This window comes from Myxine glutinosa, chromosome 1, assembly GCF_964187855.1.
Source record: "Myxine glutinosa chromosome 1, kmMyxGlut1.1, whole genome shotgun sequence".
In the NCBI taxonomy this organism is placed as follows: Eukaryota; Metazoa; Chordata; class Myxini; order Myxiniformes; family Myxinidae; genus Myxine; species Myxine glutinosa.
Genome location: NC_136261.1, coordinates 158,016,663 through 158,042,640, shown reverse-complemented (window position 1 = coordinate 158,042,640; position 25,978 = coordinate 158,016,663). Strand labels below are relative to the sequence as shown.

General features: G+C 43.5%; 1 protein-coding gene across 1 annotated transcript in view; it reads left to right on the top strand.

The window, feature by feature from the left end:
• Positions 1 to 1,938: 1,938 nt before the first annotated feature.
• The window catches only part of NAGA (alpha-N-acetylgalactosaminidase), a 35,978-nt gene continuing 11,938 nt past the window's right edge, over positions 1,939 to 25,978 (top strand). Inside the window, exons 1-4 of the mRNA XM_068120959.2 lie at positions 1,939 to 2,214; positions 9,840 to 10,017; positions 18,300 to 18,477; positions 25,328 to 25,422. Coding sequence (XP_067977060.2) covers positions 2,063 to 2,214; positions 9,840 to 10,017; positions 18,300 to 18,477; positions 25,328 to 25,422 — 603 coding nt within the window. The 5' untranslated portion in view covers positions 1,939 to 2,062. The remainder of the gene's footprint in view (positions 2,215 to 9,839; positions 10,018 to 18,299; positions 18,478 to 25,327; positions 25,423 to 25,978) is intronic.

The window sequence follows — 25,978 nt, the reverse complement described above, 5'->3', positions numbered from 1 at the left end:
ATAGATGTACTCACATTCTAATTGTGCATACTTTATAGATGTACTCACATTCTAATTGTGCATACTTTATAGATGTACTCACATTCTAATTGTGCATACTTTATAGATGAACTCACATTCTAATTGTGCATACTTTATAGATGTACTCACATTCTAATTGTGCATACTTTATAGATGTACTCACATTCTAATTGTGCATACTTTATAGATGTACTCACATTCTAATTGTACATACTTTATAGATGTACTCACATTCTAATTGTGCATACTTTCTAGACGTACTCACATTCTAATTGTACATACTTTATAGATGTACTCACATTCTAATGGTGCATACTTTATAGATGTACTCACATTCTAATTGTGCATACTTTATAGATGTACTCACATTCTAATTGTGCATACTTTATAGATGTACTCACATTCTAATTGTGCATACTTTCTAGACGTACTCACATTCTAATTGTACATACTTTATAGATGTACTCACATTCTAATTGTGCATACTTTATATATGTACTCACATTCTAATTGTGCATACTTTATAGATGTACTCACATTCTAATTGTGCATACTTTATAGATGTACTCACATTCTAATTGTACATACTTTATAGATGTACTCACATTCTAATTGTGCATACTTTATAGATGTACTCACATTCTAATTGTGCATACTTTCTAGACGTACTCACATTCTAATTGTGCATACTTTATAGATGTACTCACATTCTAATTGTGCATACTTTATAGATGTACTCACATTCTAATTGTGCATACTTTATAGATGTGCTCACATTCTAATTGTGCATACTTTATAGATGTACTCACATTCTAATTGTGCATACTTTATAGATGTACTCACATTCTAATTGTGCATACTTTATAGATGTACTCACATTCTAATTGTGCATACTTTATAGATGTACTCACATTATAATTGTGCATACTTTATAGATGTACTCACATTATAATTGTGCATACTTTATAGATGTACTCACATTCTAATTGTGCATACTTTATAGATGTACTCACATTCTAATTGTGCATACTTTATAGATGTACTCACATTCTAATTGTGCATACTTTATAGATGTACTCACATTCTAATTGTGCATACTTTCTAGACGTACTCACATTCTAATTGTGCATACTTTATGGATGTACTCACATTCTAATTGTACATACTTTATCGATGTACTCACATTCTAATTGTACATACTTTATAGACGTACTCACATTCTAATTGTATCTACTTGATAGACGTACTCACATTCTAATTGTACATACTTTATGGATGTACTCACATTCTAATTGTACATACTTTATGGATGTACTCACATTCTAATTGTACATACTTTATAGATGTACTCACATTCTAATTGTCCATACTTTATGGATGTACTCACATTCTAATTGTGCATACTTTATAGATGTACTCACATTCTAATTGTACATACTTTATAGACGTACTCACATTCTAATTGTATCTACTTTATAGACATACTCACATTCTAATTGTATCTACTTTATAGACGTACTCACATTCTAATTGTACAATTGTCCCCGAAAATAGGTATTTTTCTGTTTGTTTGTTTAAAGTCTTATGATTATGTTAATATGATTATATGCTGCCCTGTCTTCTAGCAACCATTGAAATTAGTTTAAAATACCTTTAGTCAGCCCGGTGTAGTATACTGCTTCATTCTACCAGGTGAGGGCCAGGTGTATTGTCTCCATTTTTATAGCTTCTCCATAGTACTAGTAGGACATAAGCTACGTGGAGAAATGTTTGAAGCAAGTCTCAAAATGGAATTTATAAACAATGCGAAGTATAGGGGCAGTGATGACATAAGGTGATTGATAATGTTGGGTTTGGGCACCATGTTTGACTCGACGGTAAAGTTTCGTCCCTAAACGGGTTAATGATTCTCGGAAGGACACGTGACCAATAAGTGTCGCGTGATACGGAAGTTGTCACTTCGATGTGATCGAGGAGGGAAGCGATTGTTGTGTTGCTTTTTCACATCGGTGAGCAGAGCTCGGACATTGCTGAGTTCGCCATGCGGACGCTGTTCGTTTACCTCGCGTTGATGCCGGCCATCGCGATCTCGCTGGACAATGGCGTAATGCGGGTGCCCCCCATGGGCTGGCTCGCCTGGGAAAGGTTCCGCTGTGAGACCGATTGCGTCAACAATCCACACACCTGTATCAGGTACAATATTGTTATGGTTTTCGTTTATAGAGTGTGAAATAGTCAATCTTTAGTACGGTATCATGATAGTTACTCTTGTATTGCTTGTAAGTAGATAGATGTGTGTTGCGAATGGTTAGATCGGTGTCCCATGTATGTTTGTTTTTTACCTTCCACACTAATAGTCACTAACAAGTCTAGTCTTGACTTTAGGTGCGGGCTTAGTGATTCTGGAGCCCTGGGATGGAGCTCTTTCAAACCACAGCAATGAAGAATGAATGACCCAGAAATGCAATGCAAGTACAATGGCATCACATCAGTGTCAATACACATTCATAACTAGAACGGCACTCAGTAGAGAGCATACCTCCACCTGGTTGGCCATATCACTCAATGGTGAAAAATCACTTTAAAAATTCTATGAGCTGGATCCGGATTCGGATCTTCACCAAAATTGAATCGATTCTTCCTTGTCACACACACAACCTGTCCAACAAGTTTCGTCCGAGCCCGTCCACAACTTTTTGAGATATCCTGTTATGTATAGTTTTTGTCCTTATCTCCAAATGGTGAAGAATCACTTAAGAAATCCTAGTAGCTGGATCCGGATCTTCACCAAAATCTTATCTTTTCGTCCTTGTCACATACGATACCTCTCTGCCAAATTTCGTCTGAATCCGTCCACAACCTTTTGAGATATTTTGTTCACAAACAAACAAATGAAAAATCACTCATAGAGTGACACTTGGCAAAAGAGAACAAAGTAGAATGGCCCTCAGCAGAGCATCCTTTTAATAATAATAATAATTCATTTATTTTGTATAGCGCTTTTCATGAAGCCCAAAGGCGCTTTGACAGAGTGCAAAACATAATGCATAACAAAACATGAAAACAACAATTGCAAAAAGACAAGAATCAATAGGGAAATATTTAAAGCAAAAGGAGGGAGAAGGAGAAGTGATAGTCAGGGGTTAAATGCTGTGGGTTGAATGTTGAATGCAGTGCTGAACAGGTGGGTCTTGAGTGATGTTTTGAATGTGGTGAGTGAGGAGGAGTCTCTGATGGTGTGAGGTAGTGAGTTCCAGAGGGTGGGAGCAGCGATGGAGAAGGCCCTGTCCCGTGTCCCCCCAGGATCTGAATTTGGTCCGGATGGGGGGGGGGGGGGGGGGTCAGGAGGTTGGTACCAGCAGAGCGGAGGTTGCGGGTGGGAGTGTGTCTGGAGAGGAGGTCAGCCAGGTAGGATGGGGCCAGGTTATGGAGGGCTTTGTAGGTCAAGAGGAGGATTTTGTACTGGATTCTCTGGGAGATGGGGAGCCAGTGAAGCTTGTAAAGGACGGGGGTGATGTGGTCACGGGTCCGGGAATGGGTGAGTAGACGGGCAGCGGAGTTCTGAATGTATTGGAGTTTATTGGTGATTGTTGAGGGTGAACCATAGAGGAGGCTATTGCAGTAGTCCAGACGGGAGGTGATGAAAGCGTGGATGAGGGTTTCTGCAGCCGTGGAGGAGAGGGATGAGCGGAGACGGGCGATGTTTTTCAGGTGAAAGAAGGCTGTCTTTGTGATCTGTTTAGTGTATTTGTCGAAGGAGAGGGTTTGGTCAAAGATGACGCCAAGATTCCGGATGAGAGGGGAGGTGGATACTGGGATACCGTCGATGTTGACGGCAAAGTTATGGGTGGATTTTGAGAGCGTTTTTGGGCCAATGATGATTATTTCAGATTTATCACAGTTAAGTTTGAGGAAGTTGATTTGAAGCCAGGATTTTATTTCAGAGATGCAGTTTGTCAGGATAGAGTGGGTGGCGGTGGAGACGGACTTGGTGGAGATGAAAAGCTGGATGTCATCGGCGAAGCAGTGGAATTGGAGACCATGACGGCGGATTAAGTGACCGAGGGGGGACAGGTAAAGGATGAAGAGGAGGGGGCCAAGAACTGAACCTTGGGGGACACCTTGGGGGAGGGGAGCAGTGGGGGATTTGCAGTTATTGATGGAGATGAACTGGCGTCTGTCAGAGAGGTATGATTTAATCCAAGAGAGGGCAGTGCCGGTAACGTTAAAGGTGGATTCAAGTCAGGTGAGGAGGATGGTGTGATCGATGGTGTCAAAGGCAGCGCTGAGGTCGAGGAGGACGAGAATGTTGAGGTTGCCAGCGTCAGAGGAGAGGAGAAGGTCGTTGGTGATTTTGAGGAGAGCAGTTTCAGTACTGTGGTTGGAGCGGAATCCGGATTGGAATGTTTCATACAGGTTATTGGCAGAGAGGTGATGTTTGAGTTGAGCGGCTACAGCGCGTTCCAAAACTTTTGACAGAAAGGGTAGGTTGGAGATGGGTCTGAAGTTATTTAGGGTGTCAGGGTTTCGACCAGGTTTTTTTAGAATGGGGGTAACAGCAGCAATTTTGAGGGATGGTGGGACGATGCCTGTAGGGAGGAGTTTATTGTTGCAATGATAAGTGGAGAGAAAGCAGGAAGGGAGGCCTTGACAAAGCTGGAGGGGATGGGGTCAAGAGTGCAGGTGGCAGTTTTCATTCCTATGAGGAGTTCAGAGAGGTCAGTAGGGGAGACCGGGGAGAATTGAGACAGGGGAAGGCAGGATAAGGGGGGGCAGGTGGTTGGAGGGGGAGCGGGTGCGGCGGTGGTCAAGCTGTTGTAGATGTTGTCAATTTTGCATTGGAAGAAAGAAAGGAAGGAGATGCAGTTGTCTACTGTGAATGACTGGGTGGTGGTGTCCAGGGGGCGGAGGAGTTTGTTTATTGTCGAGAAGAGTGCTTTTGGGTTTCCGGAGCCAGAGTGGATAATTTGAGAGTAGTAGGCGGAGCGGGCATCTTTGTAGTGTTGTAGGTGGTCCTTGTAGGCTTGGGAGTGAACTGTGAGACCTGTTTTATTGCGGAGTCTTTCAAGTTGGCGAGCACGAGTTTTCATCAGGCGGAGTTCAGGGGTAAACCAGGGAGCAGAATGGGTGAAAGAAACTGTTTTGGTTTTTACAGGCGCAAGCTGGTCAAGGCAGGAGGAGAGAGTGTGGTTGTAGTAGTCAGTGAGGTTAGAAGGGGTGTGGAGGTAAACGAAGGGAGAAGTGGACATTTTTTCAGAGAGGGTGGATGAGAATGAGGTAGGTGAAAGAGCGTTTAGCTTACGGAAGGTGATAGTGCGATAATGTCTTGGTGTTGGGGTGGGGATGTTGATGGTCATAGTGATGGCTAAGTGGTCAGAGAGGGTGAGGTCGGAGCCAGAGAGATGGTGCAAAATTAATCCAGTGGAGCAGACAAGGTCCAAAATGTGACCACGGATATGCGTAGGAAAGTTGACATGTTGAGTGAGGTTAAAGCAGGTGAGTAAATCAGTGAAGTCAGTGGTTATTGTGGAGTCAGTGGAGTCCATGTGGATATTGAAATCACCAAGGAGGAGGATTGAGGGGGAGAGGGAACATAGCTCGGTCAGAAAGTAGGAGAAGTCAGACAGGAATAATGGGTGTGGTTTGGGAGGGCGGTAGACGACAGCCATGATTGACTGCATGCGACCAGAGAGTTTAAAAGCCAGGTGTTCAAAGGATGAGGATGAGGCGATGGGGATGAGGCTGGTCCTGATGTCTTGACGGTGGATAACGGCAATTCCACCACCTCGGCCCTCCGAGCGTGGTTTATTGACGTAGGAATATCCATTGGGTGTGGTGAGGTTGAGCGTGTAGTAGTCCAGTGGTTGTTGCCAGGTTTCGGTGAGACAGAGAAAGTCCAGTTTGTTATCCAGGATGTAGTCGTTGAGGATGAGGCATTTGTTGTTAAGGGACCGGGTGTTGAACAGGGTGAGCTTGATGTTGTTTTGAACAGCGGGGATGAATTCAGGTGATTTAGCCAGGGTTCGCAGGCAGGAGGTGTGATTTTGTGCGTTGCCGTGACTAGGTGCGCTGGGACGATGAGTGAGAGTGCGCTGAGCCGACCAGAGGACGGGGATGGAGTGACCTGATTGTACATATACAAACTTACGACCAGAGCCACGGTGAATGTACCTGGGTCGTCGGAGGAGTCCATTTGATTTGATGGCAGAGATGCATGATGGGGTGGAGCGGGTATTGAGCAGAAGGAGCCTTGCGGTGGAGTACCGCAGAGCCATGCCAGGCAGGAGCGGAGAGACTAGCACGAGGCCAAGGTTGAGGAGGTGAAACAATGGTCCCAACCCACGGGAGCGGGCCCGAGGAAACGAAGGAGACGAAGGAGCCAGGTAGGTGAAGCCAGGAGCAGAGTCGGGACCAAGCAGAGGGCAGACAGGAGCAAAGAGACGATCACGAGGCCAAGGTTGATCATGGCAAAGCGGGAAATGCAGCGGCAATCAACCGCCACCGCTACAAATCAAGATCACGGCGGGAAAACCGCCGCCACACCGCTGCGAAGGACACAACCCACAAGAGCGTGCCCGAGGAAACAGCGAGCAGGCGAAGGAGCTGGGCAGGCGAAGCAGGGAGCAGAGCCGGGACTATGCGGAGGGCAGACTCAATGGCCAAAAAATCCGCACGACCACCAAAAAAGCAAGCCACAGACAGTGGCCCGGTCGAAGAAGCGGCGAGCATGTGACGCCTGCGTCCTCTTCAGACCGGACCGGAAGCGGAAATCAAATAATTCCTAAAAAAAAAGGTCATTTTGACCTCAAAAATAATTGGTGGTTTAATTCTGTGTCCTGATTTGCAAATCGCCTTCAAAGTTGAAGTTAATCGGATGAAAATTGGCCTATTTTGACCTTTTGGGCTACGTTGATCTCAAAAATAGTTGGTGGTTGGTTTCAGTAACGTGATATGTAAATCCTTTTCAAATTTCAAGTCGATCGTATGAAAATTTAGGATTTTAGAAATTTGAAATGGTTATTGACCTTTGGCCTATGTTGATCTTTTGGCCTATCCTGCTCTCAAAAATGGTTGGTGGTTGAATTCAATTCGCTGATATGAAAATCCGATTCAAATTTCAAGTCAATCGGATGAAAATTGAGGATTTTAGAAATTTGAAGAAAAGCGGTTGACCTTCGTTCGGCCTATCTAATTTGACCTTTTGACCTCAAAATATATAGGATTTTGTCGGACCACAAACTCTACCATTTGGTGTAGTTTCGTAAAGATTGGTTTAATATTGTGACCTGTAGGCAAGTATAAGTGAGCGGACAAACACAAATAAATTAAAATGTTGGTCGGTGGAGCAATGACATAATGGACACAAAACTGCTGCTACTTTAAAATGTAGAAGATGATATATTTTAACTTGCAGTAAGTTTGCAGTCACTACGAAGGGATTAGTGTTATGATTAGATTTACTATAATATTAACGTTTCGTTATCATTATATCGAAAATGATATGATACTATTAAAAAAACCGAGGCTAATTCCTTACTTACACGTTCTTAATATTAGTGCCGAACACCGCTCATCATTGATTCATGAACCAGACACCACTTCAATCCATTAACTTTCCATTCACGACATTGGGATCAAAGTGTTATTGTTATATTTACTATATTATTATTATTATTATTATTATTATTACGAAAACGATACGACTGAAACGATACACTACTGTATTAAGAAACCTGGGCGTAATTTGTCCAAAGCGGGCCGAAGGTGAGGCATGCGGCCTAAGGCCTACACGTACCGTACTGTATTGTTGGAAGAGTCGTAACGCCGATGCTTTCGATATTTTATGGTCATTTTAACAATCGGTTTGTTTGTGTTTCACACTGAATGAAAAATGTAAAGGTAGAGCATGGCGATTGTGATATATGACAGGTTTGACGATATGTTCGGCCTGAACGGCATATAAATCAAAATGGCGGTGTGTGGAGAGTCAGCCGCCTTACTGCCGTAATGAAATCAGACGTAATCACATCACCCTGTCACGTGACCAGATCCTCAACTCTGATTGGTATACGTTTGAGGGGACAGACATACACACACACACACACACACACACATACATACATACATACATACATACATACATACATACATACATACATACATACATACATACAGACAAACACTGTTCTCGATGGCTTTACCCTATGGGCCACACTGTAAAAACTTGTTAAAATCTTGTATCTTGGTTCACCACTGAAGGGAAGTGAAAACTGGTACAGAAAAGCACCCTTTTCCACTTCCGCTAAGCATGAGCAGTCAGTTGTTTATATTGTGGGTACTTTATATTTGCAAACTAATTTCCCACGAGATAGAGAATTTGCATGTTTACACTTACTGAAGCACAATGGTGAAGCGGTGACATGGGCTACATAAGTACCATACAGTTTACTTGAGCAAATGCAATCACTCTCACAAAAAAAAAAAAAAAAAATCCGGGAGAGCGATTTACAGCTCAAGTAGATTTTACAAACAGTGTCTGCCTATTAGACAGCGCCATCGTGGCCTTTTGAAGAGTAGCCAATGTGGCTTCTCACTCATCGTGGCCTTGCGCTAATCCTGCAATCACTTGTGGGTCGTGCTCATTGGCTATTACGTCGGGGAAATTCCACACAAAGACAGATAACTGACAGGGTAGGTTAAAGAATGTAGGGGGTAGGCGGGGCTTAGATATAGACACTTGGGTGAGGAGACTAGGTCTTTGTAAACTTGTGCTCAACACATTTTGTCATTTAGGAGAATTACACAACACTTATCCTTACATGTACGATGACATAACTATTCTAATCTATCCTCCGTTTTACCCCTTAGACGAGATTTGTAACAATATGTAACATTACTCGCCAAACATATCTAAATGTCTCTTGTCTCTGTTTCTTTATGGTCTTACCTACACAGCAGGGTCAAAAATAACAGGTGCATACATGCACAATGCACCTGCATTTTCGATGGCGCAGGTAGTTCTAACATTCCTAACCAGTGCACCGTGTGCACGTAAAACAAAATGCCGATTTTGTTGATATATAACCCAATAACCTTCTTATTTACCACTCTGATCCACATCCGTAACTGAGCCGTTTTACAGTGACGTCACCACTGAAGGGAATGGGGATTTTTCATCCGCCATTTTACCAAGGCCAAGTTGAGCATGTACGTACAGCCTCAGCTCTCTGATGTTCATCAACATCAACTGCAAGCGATCTGTTTACTCTTACAATCCTAACAAGGCCATCAAAGTATGCTGGGCTCTCGGCAAACGAAGCGGAATGCCATGCACTAAATTGTATGGTCCAAGGCCTGTTAAATCTTTGAAACGTCGCAGACAGTCACTCAGTGATTTTCCCCACCTTCTCTCCACCTTCCCCCTCCCCTTACCCCCCCCCTCCCCTTACCCCCTCCCACTCCCCCACCCCCCCCCCTCACCCTCTCCCTTCCCCCTTCCCCCTCCCCCCTCCCCTGCTCTCCCCCTCCATCTTCTTCTTTCGATTCTGAATAAACATGGACACATTTTGCGTCAAGCTGATTTAATGATAAAATAACTGGAGATTGCCATTTGGTCATTAACATTTGGCATGTTCAATGATTAACATTTGAATTTGGTGATGGAAACTGCACACAGCCTGGTATATGAAACAGTTTATGGCTTGTTTTCTAGGTAAAAATTTGTGCTTGTAAAACGATTTCTGTGCACCTGTTTTTGAAATCTGCGTGCATACTGTGCATGTAATACGGTATATATTTTTAATTTGACCCCTGCACAGTGAGCGGCTCTTCATGGAGATGGCTGATCGATTAGTAGAGGATGGCTGGAGTGATGCTGGGTACAAGTACGTGAACATAGATGACTGCTGGGCTGAGAAAAAAAGGAATGCCACGACAGGACGTCTTGTGCCTGACCTCAAACGTTTTCCCAACGGAATCAAGGCCCTTGCAGACTATGTACACTTTCTACTCTCTTTTTTTAACACTTCTTCTTTGTTTGTATGCAGCACAAGGCTGTGGGGTAGCATTATTGGCTGAGGGTGTGGCTGTGCCGCTTATGTAATGCCCTCTGTTGTTTGAGCAGGAATTTGTAATTTGGTCATGGTACTGGCGATATTTCGCCTACTCTTCACGAAGGACACCATGGGATCTTTAATGTCCACCAACAAATGCAGGCAGATGGGCTGCCCGCTTAACTTCCATCCAAAGGACGGCATACGCATTGATGAATCATCCTGCCTGTGAATCACTGCGATGAAAGTTTATAGCTGGGTCGGGATTCAAACCCAGGTTAGGTAGCTTAGAGGTGAGTGTGCATACCTCTAAGAGTCTAAGCCATCCTGTCAGCTCTTTTTAACATTAGTTACATCTCATGACGCAGCTTGTACACTTGCTGAGAATCATAGAGGATCGAAACATTGTGATTACATGGAGCAGTTAATAAGAGAAAGGAAAGGAGGAAGGGTTTAATGAAATTGTGAACACATCAGTACAATGTGTGTAGTTCATGGGTTTGAGTTTGAGATGATACTGTATTTTGATTGACTAGTACGCCTGTGCTTTTAGGGCCCGCTCGAAGGCCTGCCTTTTTTACGATGAAAAAAGGGAAAAAATCAAAAATTTGAACAGCCTTGGAAGTGCACCTTGACCCCATGGCCAAGGCACGCCGTCTATCAAGGCCGTCCCAATAACATTACACATGCACCTCAACCCCAAGGCTGAAGCATATGGTCATTCAAACACATGCATCCTGACCCCGAAGGGCCACAATGCCCGAAGGGCCGATCCCGAAGGGCCGACGAGAGCGGCAGGAAGGGTAATTCCTCGGGTATATCGATTACAGTAGATCTAGGATCGGGCCTTCATAGCATTGGGGGTGTGTTCATTCACCAAGTTTCTTGTAGAGCACTCGCTAAGTAGCTTAAGCATTCACGCAAGCACTCCTTTTGAAACTATTTGGCAAGCGCTTTGTAGCTGCTTTAGTAACTGAACACACCCCAGGTTTCCTCCCTTTCAATTTAGTAATAAACAACAGTAGTGACTGTTTCAACCCCCACCCCAGGTTTCTGGTGAAACTATCTAAATCTAGGATCACTGCTCACCTCCAATTATTCTTCCTCCTTTTGTTTCCCCACCTGTGAAACAAACTTCCAAATTCTCTTCAATCTCAATCTTCCCTCAAGGTCTTCAAGACAGCTGTTCACAACTGTCTCAGATTATCCCCAATCCAAAACCATGATTTTTTTCCTACCCTCATTTTTCTATCTCCCTGCCCCCACCTCCACCCCACCCAAAGCACTCCTCCTTCCAAATGTCCAGATTTTCCCTCTCTATCCTGTCCTTCAACTGTGCTGTTGCTGTCTCTCCACCCCTTCCCCCCGGCTCTCTACTGTTCCTCTTGTCCTGTTACATCCTGAACTGTTCAGTGTCCCAGCTATTCCATGTACCTTGACTGCACACAAAAAAAGGATAGGTCTAAGGTTATCTGGGTAATTTGGGTAAAGTGTATGAATTCATTGAACATAAAGAGTTAGTTTACTATCACCATCATTGTGCAATGATTCCTGTTTCACTAGCATTTGGTTAAATGCCCCTGTTGACTCCAAGCACTCAAAATCCGTGGTCATCATGGGCTCCATGACTTGAGGTGTGGTTGCCTGATTACGACCTGTGGTTGGTCGTAAGCCCCAACTAAATTTCCATGTTTTTACGTGGACCACAATAAAGAATATGAATATGAACTATGCAACGCACAGTATACAGTCACATGAAAAAGTAAGTACACCCCATGTAAAGTTTTGACTTTTTCAACATATTTCAACATACAGCTATTTGATCTAAATTTCAACAATATTGAGAGATAAAGGTGATATAATATAACAAATATCATGAAACATTTACATTTTGTCGTCCATTGTATAATTTAAATAAACATAAATGCAAATTTCGCATGTGGAAAAAGTAAGTACACCCTTGGCTCCAATAGGTGGTATTGCCCCCTTTGGCAGAAACAACCTCAAGTAGGCATTTCTTATAACTGTCTACCAGTCTCTGACATCGTCTGGGAGAAATTTTTGCCCACTGCTCCATGCAGAATTCTTTCAGCTGTGCGATGTTTGAGGGGTTTCTTGCATGCACAGCTCGTTTCAAATCCCCCCCACAACATCTTGATGGGATTTAGATCTGGGCTTTGATTTGGCCATTCCAGAACCCTCCATTTCTTTCTTTTCAGCCATTCCTTGGTGGATTTACTGGTATGTTTCGGGTCATTGTCATGTTGCAAGGTCCACCTTCGGTTGAGCTTCAACTTTCCAACAGATGGCCTCACATTATCCTCAAGCACCCTCTGGTACAATGAAGAATTCATAGTGGATTCTATGATGGTGAGCTGCCCAGGCCCTGATGCAGCAAAGCTGCCCCAAACCGTAATATTTCCACCACCATGCTTTCCAGTTGGTATCAGGTTTTTGTGGTCAAATGCTGTCTTTGGTTTTAGCCAAACATGTCTTCTGGTACTGTGGCCAAATAGCTCTACCTTTGACTCATCTGTCCAGAGCACATTGTTCCAGAAGTGCTCGGCTATGCCTAGGTGTTCATTGGCAAACTTTAGTCTTGCCCTGATGTTCTTTCTGGACAGCAAAGGTTTCCTCCTGGCACACCTCCCATGTAGATCAAATTTGTGCAGCCTCTTTCTAATGGTAGACTGGTGCACTTTGACATCAACAGTGACAAGAGCTACCTGTAGGTCCCGTGATGACATTCTGGGGTTCTTCTGGACTTCTTTCAGCATCTTGCGGTCTGCTCTCGGGCTGAACCTGCCGAGGCGGCCTGGCCTGAACAAGTTGGCAGTTGATTGGAATCTTCTCCACTTGGAGATGATCTCCCGGACAGTCGAATGATTGATTTCATATTGTTTGGAGATCTTTTAAAATCCCTTCCAAGACTCGTAGGCATGTATAACCTTCTTTCTGAAGGCCTCAGAGAGCTCTTTTGATCTAGGCGTGGTGACGCCGCACACTTCAACAACAAAGAGCAAACCAAACTAAATGTCTGAGGTTTAAATAAGACAGGTTCCTCCAAGATCCTCTCTCACGATGTTCTAATCATTTGCACCTGAGCTGGTGCACCTGATTCTAATTTTAGGTATTTGAAGTAGTGATAAATGTAGGGGTGTACTTACTTTTTCCACATGCGAAATTTGCATTCATGTTTATTTAAATTATACAATGGACGACAAAATGTAAATGTTGCATGATATTTGTTATATTATATCACCTTTATCTATCAATATTGTTGAAATGAAGATCAAATAGCTGTATGTTGAAATATGTTGAAAAAGTCAAAACTTTACATGGGGTGTACTTACTTTTTCACGTGACTGTATACTTTCCCTTAGCTATTGTACTCTGGAATGTACTTTATGCGTTCTTTTTACGGCGTAGTCCATAGGGCAAAGCCGTCTAGAACAGTGTTTGTCCATATGTATGTATGTATGTATGTATGTACGTATGTATGTCCCCTCAAACGTATACCAATCAGAGCTGAGGACCTGGTCACATGACAGAGTGATGTGATTACGTCTGATGTCATTACGGCGGTACGGCGGCTGACTCCACACTCCGCCATTTTTATTCCAATTTCGTTCAGGCCGAACATATTGTCGAACCTGTCATATATCACAATCGCCATGCTCTATCTTAACGTTTTTCATTCAATGCGAAACACAAACAAACCAATTGTTAAAATGACCATCAAATATCGAAAGCATAGGCATCACAGGTCTTCCAACGACACAGTACTTAAGCTTCATGCCTTCATGGCTCATCTTCAGGCCACTTCGGACAAATTCGTCCAGGTTTCTTAACCCAAGTCCGCAGGCTGTATTGTCCTAACGATAATGCGGGGCTTCGGGGCTAAAAGATCCCAGGAGCGCATTGGTGTGAATTGTTTTTTTGTTTTTTTTTGGGTTATTATTTCGTATGCAAAGTAGAGGCTTCCTGCAGTAGTATTTCCACCATAATGGTGATTCAGCTATACACTTATTTTGAAGAAGACCCATACAAACAATACATGCTCGAACTTTTCTTTCAAATGTTGGTTTGCTTTCACTTTTATATTTTTATACAAATTATTTATTTTGCACATAAAGGTTTGGTTAATTGAGTAGTCTTTGCTCAAGAAAGTGGATTCACTAATCGTTTTGTTTTGAAATCATACTGAAGGATTTTTGCGAAATTTTACACCAATGCAGGTCTGAGTCGGGGAGATCGTCAAAGAACCAATGCAAATTCAATAAAAAGTAAAAATCGTAAAATGGTGTCAAATAAGCTCACCTCGACAAAAGCAATTGAAGCAATAATTTGATGTCCAAACAAGGGAAAAGCCTACGAGAAGTTGTGAACTATCCAAAAACACAACTCGCGTAAACAGAAAAGGAAAACGTAAGGCAGGAAGGAAAACGGAATGAAAAAAAAAAAAACACGTGGCCGGAAAAATACGCCAGAGATGACTCATACCCGAGTGAATAAGTTCGGTAACTTTCCATAGCACAGCTCACATGCAAATTAGGTACTTTAGGACAGTTCACATGCAAATTAGGTACTTTAGGACAGCTCACATGCAAATTAGGTACTTTAGGACAGCTCACATACAAATTAGGTACTTTGAGAACAAAAGAAAGGCAAAAAATAACTCGGGTCTTGCAGGCGCAAAGGACTGCATTTTGAGGAAATTTTTATTTGTCGGAACTTTTCTCAGAACTAAAATAATTTCTTTTTGGATAAACAGTGAATAAATGTTTATCACGAACTTGTAGAAGCATTCATGGAGGGTCATGCCAAAAAACGTTTTTATAAACAAATTATAGCAAAAATAAAAAACGTACCGGGTCCATTAGACCCACACCTGCGGACTAGGGTTAATACAGTAGTATTATTTTCATAATACAATACAGTAATAGCATTAATACTAATAATATAGTAAATTTTATCGTAACACTGCAATCCCGTTGTCGTTATTGCAAAGTTTCTTGATTGAAGCAGTGTATGGTTGGTTCATTGTTGACTCAAAACATACAATAAACTAATTCCGGGATTAGCTGGTATGGTGCGTGTGTCTCGTGGTGAAAAGAGTCCTTAAGTTTTGCAGTTTTGCTTTTAGTTTATTTGAATTCATATTTAAATTTAGCAAACGAGGGAGTTCCAATGCTTCAATATGGATTCATGACTGTCCAGACACCTTGAGCTCCCTGTATCGCAAGGTTCGGTGCTGTGGTTCTGCCTCTGAGGCCTACGTGGTTCTGCAGTGACCGACCCTCTGATGGTCTTGGTGCTGGCGAGGTGCACCCTCCCTCCCATGCCAGCATGGACTGCATGCCCCTGTTCGTGGATGTGGCGGTTTTTGTGATGTCCGGGTTCATGACCTTTCAGGCCGCTCTTGCAGTGGCCGGTAGATTTCTGGCGGTGGGTTTCATCGGCAGGGTTTTGAGCAAGGATCGTGATGGAATAATGCCTGAAAACTTGCGAGTCGTGAGTGGTGCCATATTCTTTGCTCTGCATTTTGCCTTCATGCCTGTGCTGTCCTTGGGCTGCGGCCAGACGGGAACTTCCCTGGATTTTGATGGATTTGGCTCCTGGCTGCACACCTGGCTCTCCGTTGCACACCTGACTCTCCATTGCGCACCTGGCTCTCCATTGTGGACCTGGATCTCCGTTGTGCACCTGTGTTGCATGCTTCTCCTTGGTTTTGTCGGCGACATTTTGGATCTGCCTTAGCATCACAGAGGGGCACTTCCTTCCTGCCACGGCTGCCCTCCCTCTGCTCATGACTTGATCTGCTCACCATCTGGCCCACCACCATGCTCGTTCCTGCGCCCATCTGCTCCTCCACCCGCTGCTTGGTCTGCGTGTGGACCTTGGTGTTTTCTGCCGCATGTGCATGGTACTTCTCCTTTTCTGTGCAAACACTGTGGATATCGCCGGAGTTGTGCAATGAAGGTCGGGGAGACTGTCAATGTCGCAGCCTCCATTGCTTCTTCTGTCTGGTTAAACTTCATGGGGAGACTTGGTACAGCTTTATTTATTTATTTTTTCTCGCTACACTTCATGGTTCCTTTATTGTACACCACTGAGTCTACTCTACCACAATTGATTGTTTTGATCTACTTTATTATTTTGATATTTTAAATTACAATACTTTATATTTTCCTTCTGGCGTTTGTGTTGAAATAACTTATATTGGTTTATGCATTTTATAACTTGTATCTTGCTGCATCTTATATTATCTTACTATAATTCACCAAATGTCTGTCCGTCTGTCCGTTTGAAGGTACCACAAAAACGGCTTAACCGATCGCAACAATATTTTGGGTGGGTAATCCTAGGACCCCCTGGAGTAAAATAGGCTATATTGTTTTTCCACGTTTTCCAATTTTCCAGTTTTTCCAAACACGATGGAATAATATTTACCAATATGAACAGTGATGTGGCTTTCATTGAAATTCTACAAATACTGTTTAGATTTTGATGAGGATTACGAACCTGCAGCGAATCCGGAAGTGGACAGATGACGGCAATGAGCGGGTTTGATAATATCCCAATACAACCGTCATTCAATCGTAATGTTGTCGTAAATCGTAAATTGTCATAAATCTGTCGTAGTCATAAATCCCTGGTGTTGGCTTAGCGGTTAGGGTGCCGGGTTGGGATCCTAGGATCCTGGGTTTGAATCCCGGTCGATCGCTGAATTAATGCCAGGGGGGGTTGACTCAGCCTGTCATCCTTCCGAGGTCGGCAAATTTAGTACCAGCTTGCTGGGATGAATGATCATGGTGTGTACCCCGATTTCGAATAGGTACACCGTATCCCTGCGCATCGTAAGAGCGTGACCAAGGGTTGGCGTCAGGAAGGGCATCCAGCCATAAAAACATTGCCTCAAACAGGGAACCATGATTGTCATGGGGCCCGCAAGGCTAACCCCCGCTCTAGCGGGGAAAATGGCCTTAAAACGATCATTCATTCATTCATTCATTCAATCGTAATGTTAAATCGTTAAACGTTAATCGTGTTAATCGTTTTGTTAATGTATCAATAGATGATTGGAATTGAGTGAATACAATTACGATTTGGAATTCGTAATTGTGTTCTCCCAACCATACCGAACTTCACATCAGGATTTAAATATTTGTTTATGTCACCAATGTTGTTAAAAGTTTATTTTTTATATTAATGTTATTTAATTTGTGATTGGAGTTATGCTGTTTGGAATGAAAAAAGAGATATCAAGTTCAAGTGAATGATGGAATGCTGTGATGGTTTCTACTTTCTAAACGTGAATTCACGGATCGCCATATGCAGATTCGCCATTGACTGGGTGTAGAACACACGTAACTGTTTGTTTGCGAACGGGTACATTTTTCATGGAAGTCCTTCACGAACTTGCTGTCCATGTCTGACATGCGACTGAAGGTGCTACAGTAATGGGGAATTTATTGGTTTCATGCTTTAGCATTCGCCGTTTCTGCATTGTCTGTTTGCTTCTGGCCTCCCACCCATGCGTAGCACGGGTACCTCACTAGTTATTGTAATTAGTTATTGTAATCAAAATGCAGTATTTGTAAATTGACTGTAATTCAGCCTATGGCTGCGAAAGCCTTTTTGGAATAAACCGATTATTTATTATTCTATTATTGTTATTATTAATATAATACAGCAGTATTGTTTTCATAATAATAATAATAATAATAGCGTTAATACTAATAATATAGTAAATATAATCGTAACACTTGCAAAGTTTCTAGATTGAAGTGGTGTATGGTTGGTTCATTGTTGACTCGAAACATAGAATAAACCAGTGTCTCAATGCAAAAAGAATTTGATACTTACATTATTTGCTAACTGTCTCTACCCAGGTTACACTATCCTCGTCAACTAAAGTATCAAACAAGCCCGGCTACGCCGATGTTAGACTTTCGGTCTTGTTTGTAATTCACCTTTCTGGGTAGACTAAATTATTTTGAATTATTTTTCCATTGGGAAAATTACTTATTTAGGCAGTTGATTTTCTTTTTTTTGTGCTTTGGCCTTAAACTTATTTGCATGGATTCATGTTTTTTTAAATATCATTTCCAATAAATGTGTAAGTTGTAACTGTGTAATCTACTGTATGTTAGAACCACCAGTGCTTGTATAGTATAGTTGGAATTGAAAACCCACAAATTGAACTCTTATCTTGTACATTAGGTTCATTCTCTGGGTTTGAAACTCGGAATTTATGCTGATCTTGGCAACTTTACATGTGGAGGGTATCCTGGAACAACACTCGATCGAATTCACCTGGATGCACAAACGTTTGCCGAATGGGGCATTGACATGCTAAAGCTTGACGGCTGTTACTCCACACCAGAAGAACAGGCTCTTGGTGAGGAAAGCATATTTGTGCTTCATATCCTGAATGAATGAATGATCGTTTTAAGGCCATTTCCCCCGCTAGAGCAGGGGTTAGCCTTGCGGGCCCCATGACAATCATGGTTCCCTGTTTGAGGCAATGTTTTTATGGGCGGATGCCCTTCCTGACGCCAACCCTTAGTCGCCTCTTATGACACGCAGGGATACGGTGGACCTATTCTAAATTGGGATACACACCAGGATCATTCATCCCAGCAAGCTGGTACTCAATTTGCTGACCTTGGAAGGATGACAGGCTGAGTCCACCCCCTGGCGTTAATTCAGTGATTGACCGGGATTCTAACTCAGGATCCTAGGATCCCAAGCCGGCGCCCGAACCGCTAAGCCAACACCAGGATCTTGAAATCGAAACATTTTAACCCTTGAGAGTGAACGCACCACAGACTTTAACAACTGACTGTCTTGGGTTAGTGCTTCGATCTGATGCTTTGACCACTGAGTGGTCTTTTCTGGGACTCTGTTGGCAACACGTGCTATACACTTAGCCCTTGGTTAATGTCGTGGTTATGTTCTTGAAAACACGACGTTAAGTGAAACGACGTTAAATGGATCAATTTATCCAATAATAATTAATGTAAATATGGGGGTGGAGGGGGGGGGGGGGGTGGATGAGGGGAATTCAGTTCCTTCTCCCACATGAAATGCATCCTATTTAAGTAAATCCAAACAAGGTAGGAAATCCCTGTGCTTTTTCTAGTCTTTATCAATGATCTCTCCGACTCTCTGGAAAATCCTCTCTATCTCTTTGCTTATGACTCCACTCTCTGCCGATCCATTCCTCTTCCCTCAGATCGGCAGTCTGCAGCCTCCTCACTCTGTGAAGACCTGGACAAAATTCAAACAAGTGGAACATGTCTTTCAATCCTGACAAATCTCACACTCTTACTATGTCTCTCCGAAAGGACCGACTGGACAACCCTCCCATCTACTTTCTCAACAATCCTCTCCAAGAAGTTCTGTCGCTCAAGCTTTTGGGTCTCATTATCTGCCAGGATCTTTCTTGGGAAAACCACATTTCCAAGCTGGCCTCCAAAGCCAGTCGCCGACTGGGCATCCTCCGTCGTGCGAAGTCCTTCCTTGGCACACCTGAGCTCCTCACCACATACAAGGCTTTCATCCGCAGCTCAATGGAATACTGTTCTCCCCGATGGGCCGGTGCTCCTGCCTCACACCTTGCTCGGCTTCACGCTGTTGAAACCAAAGCTTTCAGAATCATTGGAATCTCCCGCGATGAAGCTAACTCCGAGGGCCTTTCACTCACTCACCGCAGGCAGGTAGGTGGTCTTTCTGTCTTCTACCGACTCCTCTCTGGCCTTGCTCCCCCAGCTCTATTTGTGCTGTGTCCCACAAATATTCCTACAGGTTGCACAAGATCTGCCAGCAACCCTCTTATGGTTAAACTGCCGAAATCTAGGCTCTCTGCTCACCTTGACTCCTTCATTCCTCTTTTCTCCCACCTCTGGAACAAACTCCCACACTCCCTTCAATCCCACTCCTCCCTCCAGGTCTTTAAAACAGCTGTTCACCACCATCTCTTATCTTCCCCCATCCAAAATCTTGATCTTTTCTACCCCGCTAATTCACCCCAGATCCACTTTTTTTGAAATTCCAACTTCTTTCCTGGAAGTCCTTGCAGTGTCCATATGTTTTATACCTCTCCCACCCACCCCTTCCCATGCCCCCCCCCCTCCCAAAGCCCTCTCCCTCCCACAGATCTCTCGATGTCCCTGCTCTCAAATGTTGTGTTTGTTTCCTTCCCCCTCCCTCCCCATCTTGTCTACCGCTCCCCTTATTACATGTTTTATGTGTCGGTTTGTCTTTCTGTGTGATTAATGTTAGCTCTTTCACGAGCCTCGATCTTGTATACAAAAAAAAAAAAAAAAAGCACACTCTCCTTATTGATTGCCATCATGACATATTTGACATTTTTCTCTCTCAATCCCACGACAAATATAATACACAACTAGAAAGAGCAATCAGAGATTGCAGACCCTTGCCAGAACTTTTGTGTAGTGTTTGTATGCTGATGTGTTACTTAATTAATAATATGCGTAATTATACATAATTATTATTTTCCAATACATTATTTGTACTTAATTAATGGATGGACTCGGTTTCAATCCTGACCCCTTCAAAAAGGGGACCCAAAAACAACAACAACCACGGTTCCCGAAAAAGGCCAACCCCCGCTTTGCGGGGAAAAATGGCCTCTAAAGGTGGTTATTATTATATATATACTCGGTTTCAATTGTACGTAATTATTAGATGTACATACATTTCAATAGTTCATAATGAATGTTTATAAGTCATAATTATTAGATGTACATAATTGCGTACCATTATCATCATCATTATTATCATAATTATCATTATTTTTAGCTCTCCTGGAACAAGTTCAGGGGAGCTTATGCGATGGTGCGTCGTCCGTCTGTCCATAAACACTTAAAACTTCTTCTCCGAAACCGCTGATGGGATTGTGACCAAATTTGGCACAAATTATATTTGTTGTGTTGTGATTGAAGTTTGATCACGGCATTTAAAAAATCGGGGTCAAAGGGAGTTTACCGGGGTCAAAGTGGATCCAGGTTTAACCCTCAAAATAGGAATTTGCTTTTTTCTCTGAAACTATACACATTGTTTTGATGAGATTTGACCACAACCTTCACCACCCGTGATGTACCAAAGTTTGTTCACGGCATTAAAAAAAAATCTGCCCATTTGGGGGTTTATGGGGGGTTGCCCCCCAAAAGAGGTATTTGCTTTCTTCAGAAACTACACACGCAATTTCGATGAAACTTTACCACAACCTTAATCACCCATGTTGTACCAATGTTTGTTCAAGGCATTATAAAAATTGGGGTCTTAAGAGGTATATGGGGTTGGGGGAGGGGGGATTGCCCTCCCCCCTCCAAAAAAATAGGTATTGTTGTCTTTGTTTAAAGTGTTATGATTATGTTCGTATGATTCTACATGCTGCCTTGTCTTCCAGCAACCATTGAAATTGGTTTAAAATAACTTTAGTCAGTGCAGTATACTGTTTATTCTACCAGGTGAGCGCCAGGGGTATTGTCCCTGTGTTTATTAGGTTTACTCTCCATGAAATGGAGAGAAACCTATTATTACTGCTAGAGTTTTTCTTATTATTATTCTTCCACCCTATTTTGCACCTCCGAAAACTTCATAATTAAGTTTCTCAGCAACCGCTGGTCGGATTGACAGGAAATTTTCATCAAATGATCGGCTAGGCTCGTAGAATTTTTTAATGCTAATGATGACGTCATAGGTCACGTGGTATGGGCGCCATCTTGTAAAACACCTTCAACTTTGCCCCTCTGTATCTCCGAAACGGCTCAATGGAAAATTTTGAGAAATGGCTCATTCTAAAGAACTCTGCAATGGGAACAAAAAACATGTGTATTGAGTATATCAAAAATGCTAACGTTAAGAGGTTAGAATTCGTCAAACACAATTTTTCTCCCCCGAAAATGAGATTTTTCCCCCAGATGCTTAGTTAAAAAAAACTCAGATTGCAAAAAATTTCGAAGTCATACGTCACATGGTTCGGCCGCCATCTTGTTTTTCGTGAAAAAACACAAAAAACCCTTTTTCTCCGCAACGGCTGAACGGATCGAGCCCAAACTTGGCATGCGTATTCGCATACCCATGACGAACAAAAAAGTCAATGAGCACGACCTCATCCGACACGTGGTTTCAGAGTTATGACGTTTTAAAATCTCAAACTAGAAATGAATCACCTCCATAATTTGTGGAGATATCGAGTGGAAACTTTACACAAATGTTCCTCATGGGGGGATGTTTCATCGTTACTTGAGACGTTTTGATAAGTCACATGGTTTGGCCGCAATAAATAATGGAAGTTTAAATTTTAAAAAGCTTGTAACTCTTGAACCACTGCATGGATCGACTTGAATTTTTAATGCATTGTGGCTCTCATCAAGCGAAACAAGTGTGCAAACTTTCAAGATGATTGGATGTACGGTCGCGAAGCTATAAGTCTTTATTGTTGAAAGAAGAAGAAACACACCATTTTGTCTTTCCAGAACGTGCTCACGATAACGCGATCTCCCGCGGTCATTTGAACTTCAAAAAAAATTATAATTGCAGATTTGTCAATAGATGAGGCATATTAACAAACGAATGAAACAGATTTGCTCAAATTCTGACTATTTTTAACTCGATCGTATTTCACTGAAAGTAAGCCCATCAAAGCGTGTACGTAATACACGAAAATACAGTGGCCCATTTGCGCATGTGCAAACATCCATCCACATATTACGTATGCGTCCACACGTGACCTTGCGCTCCAGCGCTACCATTTGCGCATGCGCGATTTTTTTCAGCGTTTAAGTGCTTCGTTGCACCACCTGCGCATGCGCAGGGTTGGCGGGATTGACGCATTAGAATGTTTGGTGCTGTGCGAGAAGGAAATGGCTGTCATGGTCGTAATTGGTCTTGAAATTTGCGCAAATAAATGCCCTACACGATGCCGTTTATTTCGTCAAAATCCATCCAGCCGATCTGAAGTTATATGAAGAAATGCATTTACGTCGTGACGTCATCACGCGATTTTTGAATGCAGACGTCTTTTCGGAAATTAAATAAAGATAGAAATCGAAATGAATCATGTCCGCGATCTGCACATGCGCGGTTTTCTCAGTCGCTTTTCAGTGGCATCGCAGTGCAACCCATCTGCGCATGCGCCAGCTATTGAAAATTGGGTCGCCACTGCAAAATCCAAGATGGCCGCCACCATGTATGTCTGAACCTTGCAACCTGCATATCTTGAAAAATAAGCAAAGTAGCACCTTCTAATTTGGTGTGTGGGTGTATCTAGGCACAAGGAAGAACGCTATCGAAAATTGGGTCGCCACGTCAAAATCCAAGATGGCCGCCACCATATATATGTCTGACCTTGCAACCTGCATATCCTGAAAAATAAGCGAAGTAGCAACGTCTAATTTGGTGTGTGGGTGTACCTAGGCACAAGGAAGAACGCTATCGAAAATTGGGTCGCCACGTCAAAATCCAAGATGGACGCCACCATATATATGTCTGAACCTTGTGAGCGGAATATCTTGAAAAATAAGCAAAGCACCAACTTCTAATTTGGTGTGTGGGTGTATCTACGCATAAGGAAGAACGCTATTGAAAATTGGGTCGCCACGTCAAATCCAAGATGGCCGCCACCATATATATGTCTGACCTTGCAACCTGCATATCTTGAAAAATAAGCGTGTGTGTGTGTAGGGGGGGGTGTGTGTGTGCGTGTGGGGGGAGGGGTGTGCGGGTGTTTGTGTGTGTGTGCATGTGTGTTATGGTTGGGGGGGGGGGTGGGGGGATGTGTGCATGTGTTTGTGTGTGTGTTAGGGGTGGGGGGGGTATGTGTGTGTGTGTGTTTGTGTGTGTGTGTCTGTGTGTTGGGGGTGGGGGGGATGTGTGCATGTGTGTGTGTTAGGGGTGGGGGGATGTGTGTGTGTGTGTGTGTGTGTGTTGGGGGTGGGGGTGTGCATGTGTTTGTGTGTGTGTATGTGGGTGGGGGGTAGGGGGAATGTGTGTGTGTGTGGGGATGTGTGTGGGGGGGGGGGGGGTGTCAGGGGATGTGTCTTGGGGGGTGGGGGGAGGGGGTTGTGCATTTGTCTGGATATGTGTGTGCGTGTGGGGGGAGGTGTGTGTGCGTGTGTGTGTGTGTGTGTGTGTGTGTGTGTGTGTGTGTGTGTGTGTGTGTGTGTGTGTGTGTGTGTGTGTGTGTTGGGGGTGGGGTGTATGTGTGTGTGTGTGTAGGGGGGATGTGTGTGTGTGTGGGGGTGGAGGGATGTGTGTGTGTAGGGGGGGGGGGGGTTGGTGTGTGTGTGTGTGTGTGTGTGTGTGTGTGTTTGGGGGGAGGGGTGTGGGTGGGGGTAGGGGGGATGTGTGTGTGTATGTGTGTGTGTTGTGTGTGTGCATGTGTGTGTGTGTGTGTGTTGGGGGTGGGGGGATGTATGCGTGTGTTTGTGTGTGTGTTAGGGGTGGGGGGATATGTGTTTGTGTGTGTGTGTGTGTGTGTGTGTGTGTGTGTGTGTGTGCAGGTGGGGGGGTTGGTGTGTGTGTGTGTGTTTAGAGGGGTGTGCGTATGGGGGGAGGGGTGTGGTGGGGGTAGGGGGGATGTGTGCGTGTGTTTGTGTGTGTTAGGGGTGGGGGGATTTGTGTGTGCATGTGTGTGTGTGTTGGGGTGGGGGGGGGGGGGTGTTGAGATGTGTGCGTGTGTTTGTGTGTGTGTGTGTGTGTGTGTATGTGGGGGAGGGGGTGGGGTGGAAGGGGATGTGCGTTTGTGTGGGTGTGTGGAGGGAGGGGTGTGGGGGGTGTTTGTGTGGATATGTGTGTTTGTGTGTGGATGTGTGTGTGTGTGTGTTGGGGGTGGGGTGTGTTTGTGTATGTGGAGGGGGGGGGTTGGTGTGTGTGTGTGTGTGTGTGTGTGTGTGTGTGTGTGTGTGTGTGTGTGTGTGTGTGTGTGTGTGTGTGTGTGTGTGTGGGTGGAGGGGTGTGCGTGTGGGGGGAGGGGTGTGTGTGTGTGTGTGTGTGTGTCGGGGTTGTATCCAAGGGGGTGGTGTCAAAGCATGTCCAATGAAAGTGGGGTTGTATCACAAGTGGGGTTGTATCAAAAGTGGGGTTGTATCAACAGTGGGGTTGCATCAAAAGTGGGTGCGAGTAAACCGGTCATCACTGCCAGCAGTTTTAAAGTGGCAGTTCTAGTTATCATTATCATTACTTCACTCACTTTTTCTTCACTTCGCAATGTTTTGTAGGCTACCCCAAAATGAGCAAAGCTTTGAACAAAACAGGGCGAGTGATTGCATATTCTTGCAGTTGGCCTGCTTACATTGGAGGTCTTCCACCAAAGGTGATTTTCTTTTTCATTTTGCTCCAAAAAACAATGAAAATTTTAATAATTATTATAATTGTCATACTATATATAGTTAATTGTGTGTGTGTGTGTGTGTGTGTGTGTGTGTGTGTGTGTGTGTGTGTGTGTGTGTGTGTGTGTGTGTGTGTGTGTGTGTGTGTGTGTGTGTGTGTGTGTGTGTGTGTGTGTGTGTGTGTATGTGTTGTATGAAAACCTTATAGAATCGAAAACTACTTGTCCAATTTAGATCGTGCTTTGTATTTTATGACTTCATAAACCACTGGACGAAACATGTTGAAATGTTTTGGTTGCACTCTGGGTGTGCATTGGAACATTTTACGAAGTTGAGTTGGCCACGTCCAAATGAGACTTTTACTTATATATTAAAGTATATTGCTGTTCACCAGCTGTTCACCACCATCTCTTATCCTCCCCCATCCAAAACCTTGATCTTTTCTACCCCCGCTAATTTCGGTCCCCTTGTGTTTTATACCTCTCCCCCCCCCCCCCCTCCCCTTCCCACGCCTCCTGCCCCCAAGCCCTCTCCCTCCCA